General features: G+C 42.0%; 1 protein-coding gene across 3 annotated transcripts in view; it reads left to right on the top strand.

The window, feature by feature from the left end:
* The window catches only part of FOXP1 (forkhead box P1), a 918,681-nt gene that overhangs the window by 786,274 nt on the left and 106,948 nt on the right, over positions 1 to 25,459 (top strand). For all 3 annotated transcript variants that reach the window (XM_075321416.1, XM_075321417.1, XM_075321418.1), the window contains 2 exons: positions 3,483 to 3,639; positions 20,406 to 20,610. In XM_075321416.1, the coding sequence (XP_075177531.1) occupies positions 3,483 to 3,639; positions 20,406 to 20,610 (362 nt within the window). The remainder of the gene's footprint in view (positions 1 to 3,482; positions 3,640 to 20,405; positions 20,611 to 25,459) is intronic.

Here is a 25,459-nt window from a genome sequence, read left to right as displayed (position 1 = left end):
GCTGTACTCTCCCGCTCAAGTAAGATGTTGTTTGCTAAATTATGAATGTGTGTAATTAAAATCGAGTCGCTGTTTCTATGAAAGATTTACAATGTTATTTCATCGTTTGTCATGGCTAATTAACAATATTAGATGAAGTTTTTCTTCTTCAAAGGTCTGATTTTTTTCTCATTTATTTATGTCAGAAGTGATAAACAGAGTACTTAAAAGCATCTCGGGCGGTGTGCTGAGAAAAGCAGCGTGTTCACTTAACACCTCCAAGGTTCACGGTTCGAATCCCAGCGGAGACAGGCAGCTCCGTCTCTTGCGCTGAATATAATTAATGATTTCAAAGTAACCGGTTATAGGATTTTTATTTTTTTTTTATTTTTTTTTTTTATGTATTAGTTTTAGAAGGGTAAAGGGGGCGTTTGGTAAGAACAAGATAGAGGCCAAAAAAATAAAAAAAAATAAAAAATAAAAAAAATGGTTCACTTCCACTTCACCTGGATTATTAATATTCACCTTAAAGCTTTTTTACTTATTGCGCACGGTAATTATTGATTCGGATAAATTTCGCATTGCACCTTAATATTTCAAGACCACTTTACACTTATGAGACTTTTTCCGCCTTATTGAAGATGAGCTGTGTCTTTAAGATGGGCATATTCTTTCTCCTACAAGCTAGAGTTTTCCAACCTTGGGAAGTTAACAAGAAGCGATCATCAATAAATGATGTCTTGTTTTATGTTTGTTTTTTAAACAAATGTGGCAGGTTTTTTTTTTGTAATTATAAATATAAAATTTGGAATCTTGGAATTTTCACACTGGCCATAGTCTCTACTTTTCAGCAGTCTACTTATCAGCACAGTCTGAATTATCATGACAGGTAATACTTCTATGCTGGTAATACAGAAGCCCTTAATCTTGCAATTTTCACACTGGCCACTAGGGCTTTTATAGTCTCTACTTTTCAGAAGGCTACTTATCAGCAGAGGCATGATTATCATGATAGACAACACCACTATGCTGATTACACTCGATCGACCAGTCTTGCAATTTTCACACTGGCCACTAGGGCTTTTATAGTCTCTACTTTTCAGCAGGCTATTTATCAGCCGAGACAGGATTATCATTACAGGTAATACTTCTATGCTGATATCACCAAAGCCACCAATATTGCAATTTTCACACTGGCCACTATGGCTTTTATAGCCTCTAACTTCTTTTAGGAAGAGTTTTCAGCATGCTACTTATCAGCAGAGGCAGGATTATCATAACAGGTAATACTTCTATGCTGGTAACACAGGAGCCACCAATATTGCCATTTTCACACTGGCCATTAGGGCTTTTATAGTTTCTCATGACCTGCTCTCTGGAAGAGTTTGCAGGAGGCTACGTATCAGCAGAGCCTGAATTATCATGACAGGTAAAATACTTTTTTGCTGATAATACAGGTTTCACCAATCTTACAATTTTCACACTGGCCACTATGGCTTTTATAGCCTCTAACTTCTTTTAGGAAGAGTTTTCAGCAGTCTATTTATCAGCAGAGACAGGATTATCATAACAGGTAATACTTCTATGCTGATAACACAGGAGCTGCCAATCTTGCAATTTTCACACTGGCCACTATGGCTTTTATAGCCTCTAACTTCCTTCTTTCGGGAAGAGTTTTCGGCAGTCTACTTATCAGCAGAGCCTGAATTATCATAAAAGGTAATACTTCAATGCTGATAACACTGGATGCACCAGTCTTGCAGTTTTCACAGTGGCCACTAGGGCTTTTATAGTCTCTAACTTATTTTAGGAAGGATTTTCAGCAGTCTACTTATCAGCAGAGCCTGAATTATCATGATAGGTAAAATACCTCTTTGTTGATAATACAGGTTTCACCAATCTTGCAATTTTCACACTGGCCACTAGGGCTTTTATAGCCTCTAACTTCCTTCTTTCAGGAAGACTTTTCAGCAGTCTACTTAGTTATTAGCAGAGCCTGAATATTCTGATTTTAGCCTTCCGATCCATTTAAGCGGGCTTTACAAGCTGTGACATCACTAGCCGATGCTAGGCGATGTCGAGCGCGATGGCACCCGCCCCTATCGTAGGGCCGATATGTGTTTATCGCTGCCGTAGCGAACATTATAGCTACGGCAGCGTCATACGCACATACCTGTTCTGCGACGTTGCTGTGACTGGCGATCCGCCTCCTTTCTAAGGGGGCGGTTCGTTCAGCGTCACAGCAGCGTCACTGAACCTCTGCCCAATAGAAAAGGAGGGGAGGAGATGAGCGGCCGGAACATCCCGCCCACCTCCTTCCTTCCTCCTTTTCCGGTGGACGCAGGTAAGGAGATGTTTGTCGCTCCAGCGGCGTCACACATAGCGATGTGTGATGCCGCAAGTACGACAAACAACATCGTACCTGTCGCTGCAGCGATATTATGGAAATGAACGTCGTGACAACGAGCAACGATTTTTGACGTTTTTGTGCTTGTTGATCGTTGCTCATTTGCGTTACATGCTGCGATGTCGGTAACTGCGCCGGATGTGAAGTCACTAACGACGTGACCCCGACGATATATCGTTACTGATGTCGCAGCGTGTAAAGCCCCCTTTATTCTCGATCAGACATGTCTCTACCAGAGAATCCGGCATATTCGGATTTTAGCCTTCCATCAATCCATTTATTCTCGGCAAGACATGCCACTACCAGAGGATCTGGCATATTTGGATTTTAGCCTGCCGATCCATTTATTCTCGATAAGACATGTCTCTACCAGAAGATCCAGCATATTCGAATTTTAGCCTTCCATCAATCCATTTATTCTCGGCAAGATATGCTGCTGCCAGAGGAGTCTCTCGTAGGGTGCACAGATCCTTTATTCGGAGAGATTGGCCAAACAATTGGCCAAACCATCGTCTCAGCCAATAACGGTCTATTTATGTGGGATCCCCATATCCCTAGGGAGCGCAAGTAGGGTGTAACTGGTTGGGATGGGGATTTGTTGATACAAATTTAAAAAATCGGCATTTTGTTCCGGAATCTCCTTGTAGCAAAGTTGGCGGGTTTGGCATATCGGTAGGTGACTAGTCATGCACGTAATTGTCGCGCATTCACCAATCCTACACCTTAAAAAGTGATTTGGTAACTAAATTGTCTATAATTGTGTATAAATGTAAACCGTTGCAGTATATCTATGTATGCCATAGCTTTCCTGAGCCGTAATCCCCATAGTTCTGTCTTCTCCGTCATCTCTGGGCTGTTGCCGATCATGTTGGGAGCTTCAATTCGATGACAGCTGGGTTGCCAAAGGTCTACCCCTCTCCGTTGCTCAAAACGGCAGAATAATCTAGATTAGACGCGTCTACACTCTATAGAAGCGTAACCTAGATAAACAGAGGCACTTTGAATTGAAAGTCCCCCATTGATCTCGGGATCTCTACAGCAGCGCGCAGAACGCAGACCTCTTACATGTTTAATTTTCTGCTTCCTTTTATAACAGCAGCAGCAGCAAGTGGCGACGCAGCAGTTGGCCTTTCAACAACAGATTCTACAAATGCAACAGCTGCAGCAGCAGCACCTCTTGACTCTGCAGCGTCAAGGTCTCCTTTCAATCCAACCCGGACAGCCCGCCCTTCCACTGCAACCTCTCGCGCAAGGTTGGTACAACTTAAGAGCTTTTTTTATTCCTTAATTGTGTTGCTTGACAGTCTGAAGCTGCTTGATGGTCTTCTGCCGGATGGTGGGAACACCGGTAGGATTTCGTTGTTTAACACAACTGGTAATGAAGCCTATACTGAGCAATCGGATGCCAGAAATTGATGAGGGGTCTTTATATTATAGAGTTTTTAAGGCTTAGATAAATATTGGCCAAACTTGTCAAATTCACCATGATTGGCCAATGGCAGATGTTGCAGGTATTAAAGATTGAGCATGTCGAATTTCAACATGCTCAATCCTTTTATTCTCTCCGGAGATAAGTCAGGAGGAGGTGGCTGTGATTGGTAATTAGCAACCTGAGCTCCTAGCAGAGTTCACCAGGTCAACGGAAATTTACTCCTGCAGGACTGAGGAACAGAGCACATGAAACAGCCAATGCCCGACTCTGGCTGAACAATTAGGAGACAGCAGGTTGCTTGTCATAAGTCACCAGTCATTGACTCTTGGGTCACCGTTATCTGAAGCAGTGTCTATTATTCTACAATATTTGATTTTGTGTTGTCCATGTGGAACAGTTGAAACAACTCTTTGCCAAACCAGCCATTGATCAGTAGAGATGAGCAAACCCAAGGTCCAGTGTTCGTACGTAAGAAACAAATTTAGAGTGCGGATGCTTTACGTATGCAAATGTCACTGGGGTATGAAATGACAGAACAGAGGCTCCTAGACTGACCCTCAGATTTGAGAACCCATGCTGTCCCTTATCTTGGAGGTAGGGTTGATGGTAGCCAAGTCTGAGCCCCCAGTGTGACCTTGACTCCTATCTAAGCCCTGATCTTACTCCCCCTATCTCCCACCTTTGAGGCGGGCTGAAAACACAGTAATTAAACCCCACAGAAACAACACAGACAAGGGAGAACGGAAACTCGTACACATTGCACTCAAACACAGAGGAGAGACTATATGTGTACAGGGGAATAAAGAAATAGGAAGTAAGTAAACACACAACAGGGGAACTTTCACACCATTCAAAATCGCAACTACAGATCACCATAAAGACCGGAATCGCTGGAGCTATGTTGAAGCTATAATCGGCACTGTTTAGCAAGGTCCAGAATCTTATATCGGGAGGAGATGGCTGTGATTGGTAATTAGCAACCTGAACTCCTAGCAGAGTTCACCAGGTCAAAAGTATTTAACGTCTGCAGGACTGAGGAACAGAGCACATGAAACAGCAGACGACCAGCTTTGGCTGAATAACTAGGAGACATCATGTTGCCTGTCAGGCTCTGCAGTGTGAACAGAGCCTGACTTCACCATTATACCTAAGGAGTTTGGACCTGAACACCACATGACCGCAAACTACTTTTGCTGTGCTTGGGTACGTTCGGTGTTCAGCCCACTGCGAGCTGCTTGCAGTGTCTGATCTGCTCACACTTGGACCAAGAACAGCATGATTGACTGTAGCGTGCATCCAAAAAAAAAAGAAATAGAAAAACTCCTCCGCCCTGGAAAAGATCTGTTTATGGCTGGCTGCATGTTGGCGTAGAGCTGGGCTGCCCAATTAGTGACTTCCATTGGGGTTCAGGTTAATTTTGGGTCCCAAACCGAGTTGTATCTAAAGTTTGGCTGCACCCGTCAAACCGAACTTTCATGAGTCCGCTCATCTCTCTTCCTCAAGGTGCCACCATAAACGGATACTCCTGGCTCCCGTGAATGGACGTGAGTTGGAAGAAGAGGGGCTTCTCTCACCAGTACTGGTTTAATGAAATCCAACAAGTCTGATACTATTGTTTTTGAAGGGGGATAATCTGCTCCTGACCTGGTTCAGTTGCCATTTGTCCAATCAGTATGGGGAGCGATAGTTGGAACTAATATTTAGAACAAAAACCTTATGCACCCAATGGACCAAGTTTCCATTGGTTGGAACCAACCATTTTGGTCCCATGAACAATACGATAACGTTAACCATTTTGATTTTGGCCAATTGGGGTTCTCTTGATGGGTATCATTTAGTGTTTCTTCCAAGTAGGGAAGTGCCCATGGCTTTACCTATCCTCTGTCCTGCTGATCGGATGCTTTGGATTGTTCAAACTAATGATTGAGGGGTTATTTTGGTCCACTGGATAGACAACAATTGTTAGGTTGGTGTGAGGACCTCTAACGATCCCTCTTTTCCATATTTTCACTTCTGAAGGCCATCAATGGATTGACAGGCTGAAGAGAGGGTTGCAATTACCTAGTTCTTGCAAGTCATAGAGGACCCATTGGCGGGAACTGCACCGACCTAACAAATATCTAAAGGATGGGTGGTCATTTATTTGGTCAAAATACCCCTTTTAAAAGATGGTTGTTGGAAAGTGTAGATGATACCAAAGACCGTTCATCCTTAGCACTTGCTAAGATTGGGGGGCATACGTTGATTTTTGCCATAGGTCCCTCCATTGTTCCAAATGACAGACCCTCCGTCTCCGGCATCCTCTGTGGTTTTTCACGTGGTGGAAATTAGGATACGGTTTTATTGGATTATTTTAAGTACTCAACAAAAATTACACATATCCTGGAAAAATTGGGGACACGTGGCTCTTTTTTGTTGACTCGCAAAGAACAACTGACCCATGGTCTACACGGGGACGGTGGTTTGCATTAGCGGGGAGCTCTCGGCACAAATTGGCTGGCAGCTGTGATGGATTTGCTCATTTCTATCTGTAAAGTAAGAGGACATGTGCTAAATTTTAAATAGCTTTTTACATCATTCATAAATTTTGGCTTCTCGGAGAATTGGACAAGATTGTGAGCACCAGGAAAATGCACACTGTGATTGCGAAGCTATGAAAGGCCGAAATAATCTGTGCACAGGGTGAAATCAAAGGTCTTTATAGTAGTCGTAGGTGGTCTTCTGGGTTTGACAACTCCTTCTTAAAGGGATTGTCTACTCCTGTACAAACCCCCTTTGAATTGCCCCATCCGAAAACAAAACCAAGGTTGTGCGCTGTGTAGATGTTGTGCGCTGTGTAGATGCTGTGCGCTATGCAGAGGCTGTGCGCTGTGCAGAGGTTGCACACTGGGCAGAGGTTGCGCTGGGCCGAGATTGTGTACTGTGCAAAGGTTGCATGCTGCGCCAAGGTGATACACAGATCTGGTGCGCTGTGCAGAGGTGGCGCACTGTGCAGAGGTTGTACTTTGTTCGAGGTGGTGCGCTGTGTAGAGGTGGTGAACTGTGCAGAGGTTGTTCTAGGTGGTGCACTGTGCAGAGGTTGTACTTTCGAGGTGGTGCGCTGTGTATAGGTGGTGCACTGTGCAGAGGTTGTACGTTCGAGGTGGTGCGCTGTGTATAGGTGGTGAACTGTGCAGAGGTTGTACGTTGTTAGAGGTGGTACGCTGTGCAGAGGTGGTGCATTGCGTAGAGGTTATATGTTGTTCGAGGGGGTGCACTGTGCAGAGGTGGTGAACTGTGCAGAGGTTGTACGTTGTTCGAGGTGGTGCGCTGTGCAGAGGTGGTGAACTGTGCAGAGGTTGTTCGAGGTGGTGCACTGTGCAGAGGTTGTACGTTGTTCGAGGTGGTGCGCTGTGCATAGGTGGTGAACTGTGCAGAGGTTGTACGTTGTTAGAGGTGGTGCGCTGTGCAGAGGTGGTGAACTGTGCACAGGTTGTACATTGTTCGAGGTGTGCGCTGTGCAGAAGTTGTACGTTGTTCGAGGTGGTGCACTGTGCAGAGGTGGTGAACTGTGCAGAGGTTGTATGTTATTCGAGGTGGTGCACTGTGCAGAGGTTGTAGGTTGTTAGAGGTGGTACGCTGTGCAGAGGTGGTGAACTGTGCAGAAGTTGTACGTTGTTCGAGGTGTTACGCTGTGCAGAGGTGGTGCATTGCGTAGAGGTTATACGTTGTTCGAGGGGGTGCGCTGTGCAGAGGTGGTGAACTGTGCAGAGGTTGTACGTTGTTCGAGGTGGTGCGCTGTGCAGAAGTTGTACGTTGTTAGAGGTGGTGCGCTGTGCAGAGGTGGTGAACTGTGCAGAGGTTGTACGTTGTTCGAGGTGTGCACTGTGCAGAAGTTGTACGTTGTTCGAGGTGGTGCGCTGTGCAGAGGTGGTGAACTGTGCAGAGGTTGTACGTTGTTCGAGGTGGTGCGCTGTGCAGAGGTGGTGAACTGTGCAGAGGTGGTGAACTGTGCAGAGGTTGTACGTTGTTCGAGGTGTGCGCTGTGCAGAAGTTGTACGTTGTTCGAGGTGGTGCGCTGTGCAGAGGTGGTGAACTGTGCAGAGGTTGTACGTTGTTCGAGGTGGTGCGCTGTGCAGAGGTGGTGCACTGTGCAGAGGTTATATGCTGTATTACTATCTACTCCACATACTTGAATAGCGCAGAATTGCAATACCAGAAACAAATAGATGTGGTTCTCACAACAAGCAGTTGATGGTCAGATGGGCGCGACTCGAGCACCCGAGTATAATGGAAGTCAATGGGGAACGTGAACATTTCTCTGGGAAGTGCTTGTCCCACATTGACTTCCATTATACTCAGGTGCTCAATTCACGCATCAACTGATCATTACAAATGCTGAGCACCCGAACATTGCAGTTCTCGCTCATCACTAGTTACTTTCTGTTGATAACTTCCCCTTAAAGAGGACATATCAATTGCTAAAAAAAAGTTAGATGGCTTGTAAAAATCCCTGAGCTCCCCTGATTCTGAGGCTCTTTGTCATTTTTCGCTGCGTCGCTCCATTGCAGAGATATTCACATTTGTCTCTAATGAGGTGCAACATGTGAAATTTCTGCTTTTTAGTCCAACTTTGCTTTTCTTCAGAGTCTTCTCTGGCGGTTATTGCTTTTACTCCTCCTTCCCAGATACTATCTAGCCCATCGGTTTATCAGTCTCATACGCTGCGGAGCTATGATGATTGGCAGCATCTGAGATGGAACGATGAAGGCGCACGTCCTCCAGAGAAGACGCTTAAGAAACGCCCAGTTGGACTGCAAAGCAGAGATTTCACATGCTGCGCATCAGAAGAAACAAATGGGAATATCTCTGCAATGGAGCGACGCAGCAAAAAACGGAAAAGAACGGCGGAATCAAGGGAGCTTGGGAATTTTGATGACTTAGTTTTTTTTTAGCAAGTCACGGGTCCTCTTTAAGTGACTCTACATGTAATATCTGAATTGCCTAGTAGATGAAGCAAAAAGCAGACTTGCGCTACAGATTTTTGGTTTCAGGCTGACGGCTCCCTTACATTTTGAGTTTGTTGCACTGATGTCAATGGCCATATTTATTATAATGGAGAGAATTTGTTCTAACAGTGTCTTACAAATTACAGCTGTTTGCCAATAAGCCAATAAGAGATGTGTCACCGTGCGGGATAATGTGGCTGTAAAATACCGCTATTGATTTCCCTTATGCTGTAATGCATCTATTGATGAATGAGCATGCCGGAGCGATTGTTCTACGAGGCTCCGGTCTCCACTATGTACAAGAGCGCAATATCTGTAGACCACCGAGCTTTCAATGATCCTTTTATAAATCTATTTTTCCCAGTTAATGATAGATAAAGACTCAGTCTGTGCAGAACATACATCTGCTACTCTCGCGCTGTGTGAAGGATACCAGTGCATATATCATAGTACCCGTAGCATCCAATTCACTGGGCAGAAACCATGTAGCGGATGTTTTTGGTTTCTACAGCACAGCTCCCATTCACTTCAATGAGAACGACCACTACTCTGGTTCTGTACATCGTTTTCCTCCCTTTGGCACAGGCCCTGGTATCCTTGGGTGTGTTGGACCTCATCGATATAATATTCCTAAGAATTAGGTATCGGTATTGAGATCCTCACCATCGTCACGTTGCTGAATCAGCGCTGCATCATCTTCTTTTTTTGGATCATAGAGATCCCAGGAGTCAGATCCCCACGATCGTAAAGTGATCTTGTGTCCTCGCAAGGTGCCATCACTTTGAGATAGAATTAGCCCTTTAAGTAAATTGGTCTGAGCTGCAATACCACATCCTGCCCATGCACAAGAGTGGCGCTGTTTCTGATCTTGTAAACCCATTTTGATTTTTGAATGCCATCTGTTGTTCCACGTGTTACTAACATTTTGAACTGTTGGGAAGACCTGAAAATCCTTGTCTGCATGCTGACTACTTCTATTGACAGCCAGTGGCTTCCAGCCAATGGCAGCCGCACATGTGACAGGTATATGGATATTGATTTATAGGGTCAGGCCTCATTCTCAAGACATTTTCTGGATATGTACCATAGACATTGAGTATTTATATTGAGTAGACTCATACTCCTGAGTCACTCCATACTGACCTATAGACATTGAGTATTTATATTGAGTGGGCTCATACTCCTGAGTCGTTCCATACCTGGCTGATAGACATTGAGTATTTAAATTGAGTGGGCTCATGCTCCTGAGTCGTTCCATACTTGGCCCATAGACATTTAGCACTTACATTGAGTGGGTTCATGTTCCTGAGTCGTTCCATACTTGTCCGGTAGATACTAAGTATTTACATTTAGTGGGCTCATGCTCCTGAGTTGTTCCATACCTGGCCGGTAGATATTGAGTATTTATATTGAATGGGATCATGCTCCTGAGTGGCACCAGATCTGGCCGGTAGACATTGAGTTTTTATATTGAGTGGGCTCATGCTCCTGAGTCGTTCCATACTTGGCCGGTAGACATTGAGCATTTACATTGAGTGGATTCATGTTCCTGAGTTGTTCCATACCTGGCCGATAGACGTTGAGTATTTTTATTGAGTGGACTCATGCTCTAAGTTGCTCCACAACTGGCCGGTAGACACTGAGCATTTACATTGTGGACTCATGCTCCTGAGTCATTCCATTAGTGACTGGTACATATTGAGTAATTATATTGAGTGGGCTCATGCTCCGGAGTTGTTCCATATCTGGCCACTCAATATATAATCATTGTCTACTGGCCAGGCATGAGTATATACTCGATGTCTGAGTCGCTCCATTCCTGGCCAAAAGACATTGAGTATTTATATTGACTGGGCTCATGCTCCTGAGTCGCTCCACACCTGGCCGATAGACATTGAGTGTTTGTATTGAGTGGACTCATGCTCTGAATTGCTCCATATTTGGCCTATAGACATTGAGTATTTGTATTGGGTGGGCTCATGCTCCTGAGTCATTCCATATCTGACTGGTAGACATTGAGTGGGCTCATGCTCCTTTGTCGCAACATACATGGCCGGTGCCGGCTGTTTTTTCCCACCAATGTCTACTGAGAATGAAGCTAAACCCCTTTAGATGTGGTGGTCAACAGCGATGATAGCGTCTAAGCGGTTAGAAAGGGAAATTGTTTGTCATCTTTATTGGGCTACAATAACGCAATCACAGGAACCAATTTTTGATGTTTATCGGCAGCCGGAAGCCCAGTTTGGACCTTTGCAATATGGTCCACCAAATTTCCAAGTCCCTTGTTGATGTATATCTATGTGCGAGAGCATTTCCATCCAGATGTGTGAATGATATGAGCAGCTGGACTTTTATGAGGTTTAGTGCCCCTTTTAAAAGACACATGGGGCGGTTTATAAGAAAATCTTTGAATTTGATTGCTAGTTCCTTCTCAAATTAGGGTCAGCGATCTCCTCTACATGGATAGTCTCAGGCCGGGGAGAGTAATTTGAAACTGATGTCATTACGAGCGTTAAATCAACTTTCTGCTTGTTTGAACATGGTCACCTGGGTCCGGAAACACAAGGACAAAGCGAGGTTGACTTTGTTTGTCTAAGAGCCGCTGATACTTAGGTTTTGCGAAATTGAGTTCTGCAAGGAGCAATCTGTCACCTGTCCCCATAACATACATTTTTTAAAACCGAAGAGCGCATTTTCCTTCATAATGAAGAGAACTGAACTGTCCTGAAAACACATCGCGGTGGAACAAAAAAAAAAAATCCCGGTGACTAATATTTAATAAAATGTCAGAAATAAAAAAAGTGTCTTGCTACGAGTCATGTATCAGCAGCGGAGAAGGAAGACTACACTCGCTCCTGCTAAACTCTCCATGGTGATTAACCGTTATTTTTTCACAGATCCATCAACCTTCTCTTGTCACTTCCCCGTTGCGTCCGCCATTTTATTATTTTGTGATCAGTATCAGTATTGACAAGTGCAGTGTATACATGTCTCCTTCCATTCCTCTTTTTCTCTTACATCCGGATTCTTTTCTAATCCATCTAGGACATAAAAAAAACTCAGATCCAATTGCATTAGGGCTTGTTTTACTTAGAGGGAGTTCAAATCTTTTTATTCTGAATTTGTGAATTTATTTGTTTATTTTATTTTGATACTTTCTTTGAAAATTCCGACCCGGAATCTTGGAGAAATCTCTCTTTGAATTTATTTGATACTTTCTTTGAAAATTCCGACCCGGAATCTTGGAGAAATCATCTCTCTTTGAATTTATTTGATACTTTTTTTTTAAAATTCCGACCCGGAATCTTGGAGAAATCATCTCTCTTTGAATTTATTTGATACTTTTTTTTTAAAAATTCCAACCCGGAATCTTGGAGAAATCTATCTTTGACTTTATTTGTTTATTTTATTTTGATACTATCTTTGAACATTCCGACCTGGAATCTTGGAGAAATCATCTTAGATTTTTATTTGTTTATTTTATTTGGATACTTTCTATTAAAATTCCAAACCCAATTCTTGGGGAAATCTTATCTTTGAATTTGTTTATTTGTTTATTATATTTTGATACTTTCTTTGAAAATTCCGACCCGGAATCTTAGAGAAATCTATCTTTGAATTTCTTTGATATTTTCTTTGAAAATTCCAACCTAGAATCTTGGAGAAATCTATTTTTGAATTTATTTGATATGTTCCTTGAACTTTCCGACCCTTAATCTTGGGGCAATCTGTCTTTGAACTTATCTGTTTATTTATTATATTTTGATACTTTCTTTGAAAATTCTGATCCGGAATCTTGTAGAAATCTATCTTTGAATTTATTTGATGCTTTCTTTGAAAATTCCAACACAGAATCTTGGAGAAATCTATGTTTGAATTTGTTTATTTGTTTATTATATTTTGATACTTTCTTTGAAAATTCCGACCCGGAATCTTAGAGAAATCTATCTTGGAATTTATTTAATACTTTCTTTGAAAATTCCAACCTAGAATCTTGGAGAAATCTGTTTTTGAATTTATTTGATATGTTCTTTGAACATTCCGACCCTTACTCTTGGGGCAATCTAACTTTGAACTTGTTTATTTATTATATTTTGATACTTTCTTAGAAAATTCTGACCCGGAATCTTGTAGAAATCTATCTTTGAATTTGTTTGATACTTTCTTTGAAAATTCCGACCCGGAATCTTGGAGAAATCTCTTTGAATTTATCTATTACATTTTGATACTTTTTTTGAAAATTCAAACCCGGAATCTTGGAGAAATCTCTCTTTGCATTTCTTTGATACTTTCTTTGAAAATTCCAACTCTGAATCTTGGAGAAATCTATCTGTCAATTTGTTTATTATATTTTGATACTTTCTTTGACAATTACGACCTGGAATCTTGGAGAAATCTTATCTTTGAATTCATTTGATACTTTCTTTGAAAATTCCGACCCGGAATCTTGGAGAAATCTATCTTTGACTCTATTTATCCTATTTTGATACTTTCTATTAAAGTTCCCACCCAGAATCTTGGAGAAATCTATATTTGATTATATTTGTTTGTTTTGATACTTTCTTTTAAAATTCCGACCCGGATGTTGGAGAAATCTATCTTGACATCAGCTCCCGCAGGATGAGAGAAGGAGGGAGGGGAGTAGACTATTATCCTGCGAGTGGCTGGAATTTACAGCCTGCGCATTAATTTGCGAATTAATTAATTAGACGATGAATTTTAGGGGGCTTTGTGCCTCGCAACGCTTGAGAGGCATTACTAGCCTGGAAAGGAATATTACAATTTCCTATTGCAAAGGAGTGCTTGGCTAATTAATAGATGCATTTCCTTTAAATACCAGTGCAAAAAAAAAAAGGTTCTACGCGCTTTAATGCAAACACGCCAAGAGACACCGACATATTAGCATCAGAGGACAATTGGATGCACCATTGTTTTAATGCAGAATCAGGGGAGTAAGGGTCAGCTCTGTTCTGAAGTAATTGTTAGTGTGTAGACAGTGCTGTCAAGTACGACTGCTAAAAATATATCCTACACTGTCACTTTGCAAGGTGCGGGAAAATAATAGCCTACACTCCGCAAAAACGGGACACGGGGTTGAGCCGTAACCTTTTTTTTTTCTCTCTTTGTTTAATTTGTCTCCTGGGTTTAATTTTAAAGGACATGTGATAATTGAATATGTCTAATAGCTAAATACTCATTTGGTACCAAATCTATCAAAATATAATTGGCATTTTTTAAATGTGCGATGAGTCAGTCGAGAGAGGGGGGAGGGGGGGGTACCAAAACGGCTCCGGAGCCAAATGATACATTTCAAAACTATTATATCACCAAATATATTAATAGGTGTCATACTCTCTGCTGTTATTAATTGCCAAGAACAGACAAATAAATTAAAAAAAAAATGATACATTTTTTTTTTAAATTTTATTAAACCACCATTTTTTAATTTATTTTTTATTTTACATTTTTTTTATTTTTTTTTTGCAAGGGCCTACTGTTTTTTCGTTAATGCAGCTTTTCTCCCAAAGGCGGGGAAGGTTATTGGTCTGTCGTGCAATAATTTACTCCTCTTTGATATGCAAAATATCCACGGTGAATAAAAAAAAAAAAAAAGAAAAAAAATTCTATCAGCCTCATTTCACACTTCTTAGCCACTTACATTCTCTAGAGTCTATTGCCTCATTAGACCACTGCTCTTCGAAGCCGGTATAATTAAAATCTTTAACAGTTTAGAGAAGTAAAGATGTTTGGCTGATCACGTCGAGATGATTATCTGTCCATTGTATTCGCAATGAAAAAAAAATAAATTAAAAATTAAATTTAAAACCCCGGCTTTTTTTTTTTATATGTTCCGAATCAATAAAACCTCAGCTGCCTCCTTTATTTTTAATGTGGCATCTTGAAAGGGACGTGATTTAAATTCTTGTAACGTATAGTTAGCATTTGCTAATAAAAGACTAAGCATCGCCTTAAAAGTATACATAGTAAGGAGAGAAGAATCAAGTATTCTGGGGCAGAGAAGAATGTTTTTTTTTTTCTTTTTTTTTTTTTCTATTCAATGCAAAATTTGTACAATTGGCCTCACCTCCCTTGTACCATTTATGACACTAATTATATGGTCAAGAGATTTTCACACCCTGCCGGCATCAAGGCCCCAAGCTGCCACCTCTGGACCTCTCATAAGTGTGCCACAGCTTCACGGCATCTCATCCTTTCTTCCTTTCTTCCTAAATGAGATTGTGTTTAATGCCGAGTAATGCATTGGACATAAATTTGCTTTTGGGGGTACTGGTCCATTTTGAGGAAACCCAACTGGTGTCTTTGGCAATGCATGCTGGGAAGTGGTATGGTAATCAGCTTTCCTCCAGAAGAAAGAAAACTGTCTCTCTGGTGCCAAATATATGAAGATTTTTTTTTTATTTTATTTCTTTCTTTCCTCCCTCCCTCCCTTCCTTCCTTCCTTCTCTTTTTCTTTTTTCCTTCCTTTTCCCTACACTTCGTCTCCCTCCTTCCCTTTCATTTAATTTTAATTCCTTCATTCTCTTTTGTCCCATTCTTCCCTCTTTCTTTCCTTCCTTCTGTACTTTCTTTCTTTCTTTCTTTCCTTCCTTCCATCTTTCCTTCCATCCATCTTTTCTTCCCTGTTTCCTTCTTTTGTTTCCTTCCTTTTTTCCTTCCTTTCCTTCCTTTCCTTCCTTTCCTTCCTTTCCTTCCTTTCCTTCCTTTCCTTCCTTCCTTTCCTTCCTTTCCTTCCTTTCCTTCCTTTCCTTTTCTTCCTTTCCTTCCCTTTCCTTTCCTTTCTTTCCTTCTGTCCTTCTTTCTCCTTCCTTTCTTTTTCCTTCCTTTTCCTAACATTCCTTCTCCCTCCTTCAGTTTCTTTTATGTTTCTTCTTTCATTTCTCCTTTCCTTCATCTTTCCGTCTTTCCATCCATTCTTTCTTCCGTCCTTCCTTCCATCATTTTCCCAAGAATCCATCTTTTCCCCTTACTTTTCTTTTTATTCCTTCATTACTCTTTTCTCCCTTCCTTCCATCTCTCGTTTCTTCTTTCCTTTCTTTTCCCTCCCTCACTTCCTTCTCTTCTTTTTCCATTTTTTTCTTTCTTTTCTCATTTCTCTCTTTTTTTCCCCCCCTTTTTTCCTTTCTTCTTTCCTTCCTGTATCCTCTGTTTATAAGACGTTCTACTCTCTTTCTTACTGCGCTAAGGTTGTTTGTGTGTTGAGGCCTTTGTCGTGCAAAGTACATGAGTGTCGCGGAGTGATACCTAAACCTGTTAACAAATTATAAATATCTATTATCCATCCATCCATCCATCCATCCCTCTATCTATCTATCTATCTATCTATCCCTCTATCTATCTATCTATCTATCTATCTATCCCTCTATCTATCTATCTATCTATCCATCCCTCTATCTATCTATCTATCTATCTATCCCTCTATCTATCCCTCTATCTATCTATCTATCTATCTATCTATCTATCTATCCCTCTATCTATCTATCTATCTATCTATCTATCTATCTATCTATCTATCTATCTCTCCATCCTTCTAGCTCTCTATCTATCTATCTATCCCTCTATCTATCTATCCCTCTATCCCTCTATCTATCTATCTATCTATCTATCCCTCTATCCCTCTATCTATCTATCTATCTATCTATCTATCCCTCTATCTATCTATCTATCTATCTATCTATCTATCTATCTATCTATCTATCTATCCGTCTATCTATCTATCTATCTATCTATCCCTCTATCTATCTATCTATCCCTCTATCTATCTATCTATCCCTCTATCTATCTATCTATCTCTCCATCCTTCTAGCTCTCTATCTATTATCTATCCCTCTATCTATCTATCTATCTCTCTATCTATCTATCCCTCTATCTATCTATCTATCTATCTATCTATCTATCTATCTATCTATCTATCTATCCCTCTATCTATCTATCTATCTATCTATCTATCCCTCTATCTATCTATCTATCTCTATCTATCTATCTATCTATCTATCTATCCCTTTATCTTTCTATCTGTCTGTCTATCTATCCATCCCTCTATCTATCTATCTATCCATCCATCCCTCTATCTATCTTTTTATGTCGTCACAATGTCTCAGGATTAATACAGCAGCCTACAATCTCTTTTTTTTGGGGGGGACGGAGGGGAATAATATGAGTTGTCTACTCTCGCTGTGTTCTCTTCGCTGTGTTCACTGGTCAATGATAATATTTCTTCAGCAGATTAGGGACCCCCTACACCCCCTTTTTCTCCTTCTGTCTGGGATCTCATTAGCATTGATCTCAGCCCTGACAGTAATAATGGGGTGAGCTTTCCAGAAAGTTCTGTATTTTTTTCCGGCAGACACATCCATCAATTAGCCGAGCAGAACTAGAAACCAAAATTAATGAGAGAGATAGGTGTGTTAATGAAATAATCATAGTGTAATCAATTTGACTGTTAAAAAGTGAAAAGCATTTCAAGGAGACGATGTGAATTCATAATTTACGTCTGTGCGCCATTAATAAAAAAATGTACTTCATAACAAAGCTATTTGTCTTCATTTAACACACGGGCGCAAAAAAAATGTGTCTTTCATTAAGATGTCGCGTTGTCACAATATTCTGCTTTTTACACGTCTGATCATGGAAAGGGAAAGCGCCTATGGGGTGCAGAGATAGTGGTGGAACCTGTGTCCTGGTGCCTAGGGGTGCAGAGATAGTGGTAACATCTGTGTTCTGGTGCCTAGGGGTGCAAAGGTAGTGGTGGAACCTGGGTCCTGGTGCCTAGGGGTGCAGAGATAGTGGTGGAACCTGTGTCCTGGTGCCTAGGGGTGCAGAGATAGTGGTGGAGCCTGTGTCCTGGTGCCTAGGGGTGCAGAGATAGTGGTGGAACCTGGGTCCTGGTGCCTAGGGGTGCAGAGATAGTGGTGGAACCTGTGCCCTGGTGCCTAGGGGTGCAGAGATAGTGGTGGAACCTGTGTCCTGGTGCCTAGGGGTGCAGAGGTAGTGGTAACATCTGTGTTCTGGTGCCTAGGGGTGCAAAGGTAGTGGTGGAACCTGTGCCCTGGTGCCTAAGGGGGCAGAGATAGTGGTGGCACCTGTGCCCTGGTGCCTAGGGGTGCAGAGGTATTGTTGGTACCTGTGCCCCGGTGCCTAGAGTAGATAACAGAGAGTAGTAGAACAGGGTATTTCCAAGCCGCGCCAATGACTACCAGATCGTGAAGATTAATGTAGCTTTATTTATGCACTGGTCAACACGTTTCGGGAGACTCTGCTCTTTTCCTCAGGACAGACTGGCAAAGAACATTAAATCTCCAGTCTGTTTGCCAGTCTGTCCTGAGGAAGGGAGCAGAGTCTCCCGAAACGCGTTGATTAGCGCAGAAATAAAGCTACATTAATCTTCATGATCTGGTAGTCATTGGCGCGGCTTGGAAATACCCTGTTCTACTACTCTCTGTTATCTGCCGATTTGGGGACCGCTGCCGTGACTCGGAGTTACATACATGCTGTTATAGGTGTTGTGACTTTCACAACCCCTATAGGTGAGTAAAACCACCCCTCTCTATACCCCCCCTTCCTACCGGGGTAAGTCCCTATTGCGCTTCTTTTTTCCACAATTTTTTTCTGGTGCCTAGAGTGGCAGAGGTAGTGGTGGCACCTATGCCCTGGTGCCTAGTGGCACAAAGGTAGTGATAACATCTGTGCCCTACTGCCTAGGAATGCAAAGGTGCAAACATCTGTGTCCTGGTGCCTAAGGGTGTAGTGGTAGTAATGGCACCTGTGCATAGTAGTGCAGAGGTAGTGGTGGCACCTGTTGCCTGGTGCCTAGGGGTGCAGAGGTAGTGGTGGCACTTCTTGTGCCTTGGCGGTTAGGGGTGCAGTAGTAGTAGTGGCACATGTGCCATGGTACTTAGAGGGGCTCTCATTGTCACTTAAGAAGACACCAGCAGGGGGAAAACTGGGTGTAGAGTTTGCAGTTGTGCTTGGATCCTGTTGTCTCTGGGTCACAAAAGGTCTGTTTAGCCCATATGAGAAGCCAAATACTATTAAAGACCTTGTGATTGTTGGGGGCCCCGTTTGATGTTTTCCATGCACAACCGCCACTTCATTCTTCCACATCTGTAGGACTGATGGAACGGCTGTCTTCTTCATCTAATAGATAAATAGAACGATGGTTGAGCAGGTAACCAATATTCCATTCATGCCCTTGGCGTCTAACTATGGAGACTCACTTACATTCCGAGAACTGGATCCCAAAGTCCCCAATGTGATCCGATCGATGGTGCACATGCCACTCCATTCTTCCACATCTGTAGGACTGATGGAACGGCTATCTTCTTCAGTCCTGATTGTTGAGCATGCTAACTAGTGCTCCATTCATGAGAGGCTGTGGGAGTTTTGTTCTTGGGATTAGTGATTATTAAATTTATCCCTTTCCTTTACGATGGTGTTGACGAAAATGCACCGTTGCCATATAGTCCAACAAGAGAAAAGTCCTACCAATATGCCTTGACTCTATGAGATGGGATATCCATTTTTGTCCAAGACTAGAAAAGTATGGTGGCGTTCTTCCTAGAGGTTGTGTATGGTAGTGTGGCTCAACCCTACTGATGTTACTGGACCGGAGCTGCAATGCTTAATCCAAACTATGGACAGGTGTGGTACTCTTAATAATGGTGGACAATAAACCCAGCTTTGGAGTCATCATCTTTACCGGTGGTCTCCAACCTGGGATTCTCTACCTGTTGGGGGTTTCATAGATTTAGAAAACCATAGGTTGGAGACCATTGACCCTGACTAAGCCCAAATTCGTTGGAGGAAGAATTTGTAAATTGGTCATCCCGATAAGATAGCCGACAGCTAACCCTCCCCATACACATTAGCTTGAGGCTTGGCCGAGCATCCATGGATTTTCAGTGGGGACAGAGGAGAAGGCCGCTAGCGGACAACTGGAAACTAAAGGATCGGGCATCGAATTTCTAAATACTCCATCATTCTTTCCCCCCAACATCGGGGGAGTGTCGGTAGATCGCCGTACAGATCCGCTGGTCTAGTGGTCTTGCCGAAATGGGTGCCTTTAGGAGTTCCTGCCAAGACAGGATAGAAGCTCATGTGGATGGGGGCATTTAGTCTTCATGAACAGTTCCCGCCAGGATAGAAGTGGTTAGTGAATGTTACGCCCATGCTTAACTCTTCTTGCGTCCAATGAAAATGCAAGCGTGTTCATTAAAGAGACAGTTACGGATCTGATTGAACCGCTTCCCGTTATACTCCCCAGACCCGGATCCTCGTGTTGATTAACTCCTGGGAACGTTTTCATTAAAACAAAGATAATTTGTATGTTGATGAGAATCCTCCGTCAGATACAACCGGGTTTTCGCTGCTCGTTTTTTTTCCACCCTCTCCTTTAAGATTAATAATCTGCTTTTAGTTAAGCAAATACCATAGCAGAAAAGAATGAATTGTTGCATTTCATTAGCCTTTATTGGGGGGGGAAATGGCTCGGCTTTGTTTACTGACTCTTTGATTTAATTACTGTTTGAGAAGGGCTGAATTAGCTGTTAATTGATTTAATTATCCAATTTGTTTGTTTCAGGCATGATTCCAACAGAGCTCCAGCAGCTCTGGAAAGAAGTGACGGGTTCGCACACCGCCGACGATGCCGGTTGTAATAACCACAGCACTTTGGACCTCTCAACGACGTGCGTCTCTTCGGTGGCAACGCCCAAGACCTCTTTGCTCCTCAACCATCAGGTATCGACAAATGGACAGGCGTCTCTTCTCACTCCGAAAAGGGAGAGGTAAGAAGCCGAAACTTGGGTAACTCTGTAGGGGAGATGCTCTCGTCCTATTATTTCATTCCGTTGGATCTCTGTTGACCCTTCATTCGATCGTTCCGATTACACATTCCGTCATAGTATCGACCCAAGCGATGAGCGTAGATTTCCGTCCTTGGCTGATTTATCGAGAAGTGATAAGTCTTTGACAATAATCAATTTGTGCTTCCTTTGAGTAATGAGAGTTTTCTTCTCTCTGGAGGGGAATTAATTTGCATTCAAGCCCAAAGTAGAGGTTCCTCCAAAAAAAAAGAGATACCCAATGGTAGACATCTGTTTTAGAGTTCTTGGCCCAAGTTAGCGTATAGCATGGTACTGGTAGGATATGATAGATGCCTAAGGAAATCCCTGTGGTGTATGAAGACTGATTTACAAGCAATGCTTCATGGGAAAAAACAAATAAATTAACTATCCTCAAGAAGGAATGAAGGTTTCTTAGATAAACTAAATTGGAAAAGAAAGAGACCTCAACCTGTGGATAGCTATTTAAGGTCTATTGCCCTATGTCGATACAGTGTTGGGTCTTTGGCTCAGGTGCATTCAGCCTATACTGGTTCACATTGAGGAGATCCAGATGTTGTATGAAGACAAACTTAAAGGCAGCGCCCCATGGGGAAAAATGCAAATTAGTTTTACTTTAGAGGAAGAAAGTATTCAAACAAGAGACTCCTCCAAAAGGAAGAGGCATCCATCTGTAGACAGCCTATTCGGAATGTGTGAGAGGTCAAAAGCATCACAGTCAGTAAATCTAAAGAGATGTATCTCCCATCCTTTCCTTTTTTACTCTCTCCTTACCTTTCTTTCCCTTCCTTTTTACTCTACTTTTTCTATTTCATTTTTTTCCTTTTCCCTTTGCTGCCCTTTCTTTTATTGTTGTTCCCTTTCCTTCCTTTCCTACTCATCCCAGCTCCTCATTTTCCTTATGGTTCTGCTCTTCCTTTACCTTTACTGCCCCTTCCTTTTTTTCTTTTTGTGCCTTTTCCTTTATTGCCCTTCCCTTTCGCTCCTTCTCTTCTTTCCTGCCCTTCCCTTCCTTTTTTACGCTTCACTGCCTTTCTTTTTCTGCCCTTCCCTGCCCTTCCTTTTCCTTATTATTCACTTCTCCCCTGCCTTGTACTTCACTTTCTTTTCCTTCTTTTTCCTTTCCTGCCCTTCCCTTCCCTGCCCATCTTTTTCTTCTCTTTCCCTTTCCTTCCCTTTCCTTTCTTGCTGTTTTCTTTCCTTCCTTTTCTGCTCTTCTGTACCCTTCCCTTTCCTTATTTTTCTTCTCTTCCTTGCCCTTTCTTTCTTTTCCTGCCTTTCCCTGCCCTTCCTGCCCCTCCTTGCCTTTCTTTTTCTGCCCCTCCATACCCTTCCCTGTTCTTCCTTTTCTGCCCTTCTCTGTCATTTTCTTTCTATTCCTACCCTTCCATTTCTGCCCATTTCTTCCCTGCTCTTCCCTTCCTTCCCTGCCCATCCCCGCCCTTCCCTTCCTTCCCTGCCCTTCCTTTCTTAACCCTCCCTGCCCTTCCTTTGCTGCCTTTCCCTTCTTCCCTGCCCTGCCTTTCCTTTTCAGCCCTTCCCTGCCATTTCCTTTCTTGCTCTTCCATTTCCTTACAATTCATTGAGCTTTCCATTCCCCTTTCCCTCCTCTATAATTTTCTATTGACCCCCTTCTTCTCTCAACCCTTCCTTCTCCTATCCTCCCTCCATTTTTCTTCCTCTGGTTGGATGGATATGACACTTTTTCCCATGGAGCATGTCCTCTAAGCCTCCGTAGACCACCTGGATCTTTCCTATGATTCTCTGCACCTTCTTTTAGCCGTGGTCTCCTACCACCCTGTCCAGCGTCTTCGGGGCATGCGCCGGGTGTTGCAATTTTCTACCTACTGGAAACTTCTTGGACTCCTTGGTTTTGCAGAATTGTGAGTTGACTCATTCCGTTCCGTTGCTCCTTTTAGACTAAAGTCGTAACTCGTTTTAGAAAGCGCACAGATGTAGCAGAGCCGGGCTGTAATTCAGTAGGTGATTTGCTTTAGTATGAAGACGTATTACCTTACCAGCCTGTCCCCCGGCAGCGCAGCATTTCACCGTGTTTGCCTTGTCATATTATTTCACCCCGCGCAGTAAAACCCATGATCCTTAGACCTGATCCAGTCGCTGTGATACATTTCCACATCCTGCACATGTTTAAATATTCTCGCAGGGAAAAAAAAAACTTTAATTTTAAGGTCGGGTTCCAATTTTTGGCACTTAATAAATCCCTAATTTTTAATACGGCCGATGTTAGCTCGGAGCTGCGGCCAGAATTGTTGGCCGTCTGCTTGTACGAATGTGGCACCTGGCTTCTGTGTAAATCAGTCGCACAATAGCAGCAATTATTTCATTTCCCCGGCGCAGAGGTCACCGCCATAGGATGTATTTTTAGGCATACAGGATTTACAGTAAAGAGTGCAAGCGCCGGTGCTGAGCCGGGGTGGGGTGTCGGTGACGGTCCACCTGGATCCTCACCGGCTGCAGACCTCCAGCAATTCCATATCTAGAACCTCATTTCTGTTCTCCACTATATCAGGATCCATGTGAGATCTTGCCCATAAGGCTTGCAATCAAATATTAGTAAAAATAGATCCATTCCCCATAAAATATCAATTGTGAAAAATCTTTCTTTTTACAAGTGTCGTCCCTCTATTACTCTTCCTGGAAATGCCAGGAGAGAGTTGGGAGCCCCCCTTAAATTTTAGATGCTTGGTCACTCCCTGTGATATTAGTGGATCCAACTGATATAAAAGGCCTGTTTTTGTTAAAAAAAAAAAAAAAAAAATCTGATATAAGCTGAGAATCTATCAGTGAATTCATTCTGATATAAGCTAACTGAGAATCTACCAGTGAGCTCACTCTGATATAAGCTGAGAATCTATCAGTGAGCTCGTTCTGATATAAGCTAACTGAGAATCTATCAGTGAGCTCGTTCTGATATAGGCTGAGAATCTATCAGTGAATTCATTCTGATATAAGCTAACTGAGAGTCTAGCAGTGAGCTCATTCTGACATAAGCTAACTGAGAATCTATCAGTGAGCTCATTCTGATATAAGCTGAGAATCTATCAGTGAGCTCATTCTGATATAAGCTGAGAATCTATCAGTGAGCTCATTCTGATATAAGCTGAGAATCTATCAGTGAGCTCACTCTGATATAAGCTAACTGAGAGTCTATCAGTGAGCGCATTCTGATATAAAACTAACTGAAAATCTATCAGTGAGCTCATTCTGATATAAGCTGAGAATCTATCAGTGAGCTCGTTCTGGCATAAGCTAACTGACAATCTATTAGCTTATATCAGAACAAGCTCACTAATAGACTCTCAGTTAGCTTATATCAGTGAACTCATTCTGATTCATTCTGATTCTAACTGAGAATCTATCAGAACAAGCTCACTAACTGAGAATCTATTAGTGAGCTTGTTCTGTTATAAGCTAACTGAGAGTCTATCAGTGAGCTCATTGTGACGTAAGCTAACTGAGAAACTGTCAGTGAGCTCATTCTGATAGATTCTCAGTTAGCTTATATCAGAACAAGCTCACTAATAGACTCTCAGTTTGTTTATAACAGAACGAGCTCACTGATTTTTTCTAAGCTTATATCAGAACAAGCTCACTAATAGATTCTCAGTTAGCTTATAACAGAATGAGCTCACTGATTGTGACATAAGCTAACTGAGAAACTATCAGTGAGCTCACTCTGATATAAGCTAACTGAGAATCTATTAGTGAGCTTGTTCTGACATAAGCTAACTGAGAAACTATCAGTGAGCTCATTCTGATAGATTCTCAGTTAGCTTATATCAGAACAAGCTCACTAATAGACTCTCAGTTTGTTTATAACAGAACGAGCTCACTGATTATTTCTAAGCTTATATCAGAACAAGCTCACTAATAGATTCTCAGTTAGTGAGCTTGTTCTGATATAAGCTATTAGTGAGCTTGTTCTGTTATAAGCCAACTGAGAGTATCAGTGAGCTCATAGTTTCTCAGTTAGCTTATGTCACAATGAGCTCACTGATTGTGACATAAGCTAACTGAGAAACTATCAGTGAGCTCATTGTGACATAAGCTAACTGAGAAACTATGAGCTCACTGATACTCTCAGTTGGCTTATAACAGAACAAGCTCACTAATAGCTTATATCAGAACAAGCTCACTAACTGAGAATCTATTAGTGAGCTTGTTCTGATATAAGCTTAGAAATAATCAGTGAGCTCGTTCTGTTATAAACAAACTGAGAGTCTATTAGTGAGCTTGTTCTGATATAAGCTAACTGAGAATCTATCAGAATGAGCTCACTGATAGTTTCTCAGTTAGCTTATGTCAGAACAAGCTCACTAATAGATTCTCAGTTAGCTTTTGTCAGAATGAGCTTACTGATAGATTCTCAGTTAGCTTATATCAGAACAAGCTCACTAAATGAGAATCTAACTGAGAATCTATCAGTGAGCTCATTCTGACATAAGCTAACTGAGAATCTATTAGTGAGCTTGTTCTGATATAAGCTAACTGAGAATCTATTAGTGAGCTTGTTCTGACATAAGCTAACTGAGAAACTATCAGTGAGCTCATTCTGATAGATTCTCAGTTAGCTTATATCAGAACAAGCTCACTAATAGACTCTCAGTTTGTTTATAACAGAACGAGCTCACTGATTATTTCTAAGCTTATATCAGAACAAGCTCACTAATAGATTCTCAGTTAGTGAGCTTGTTCTGATATAAGCTATTAGTGAGCTTGTTCTGATATAAGCTAACTGAGAATCTATTAGCTTATATCAGAATGAGCTCAC

Source organism: Anomaloglossus baeobatrachus, chromosome 8, assembly GCF_048569485.1.
Source record: "Anomaloglossus baeobatrachus isolate aAnoBae1 chromosome 8, aAnoBae1.hap1, whole genome shotgun sequence".
NCBI classification, from domain to species: Eukaryota; Metazoa; Chordata; class Amphibia; order Anura; family Aromobatidae; genus Anomaloglossus; species Anomaloglossus baeobatrachus.
This window is presented reverse-complemented; position numbering and strand designations above follow the sequence as displayed.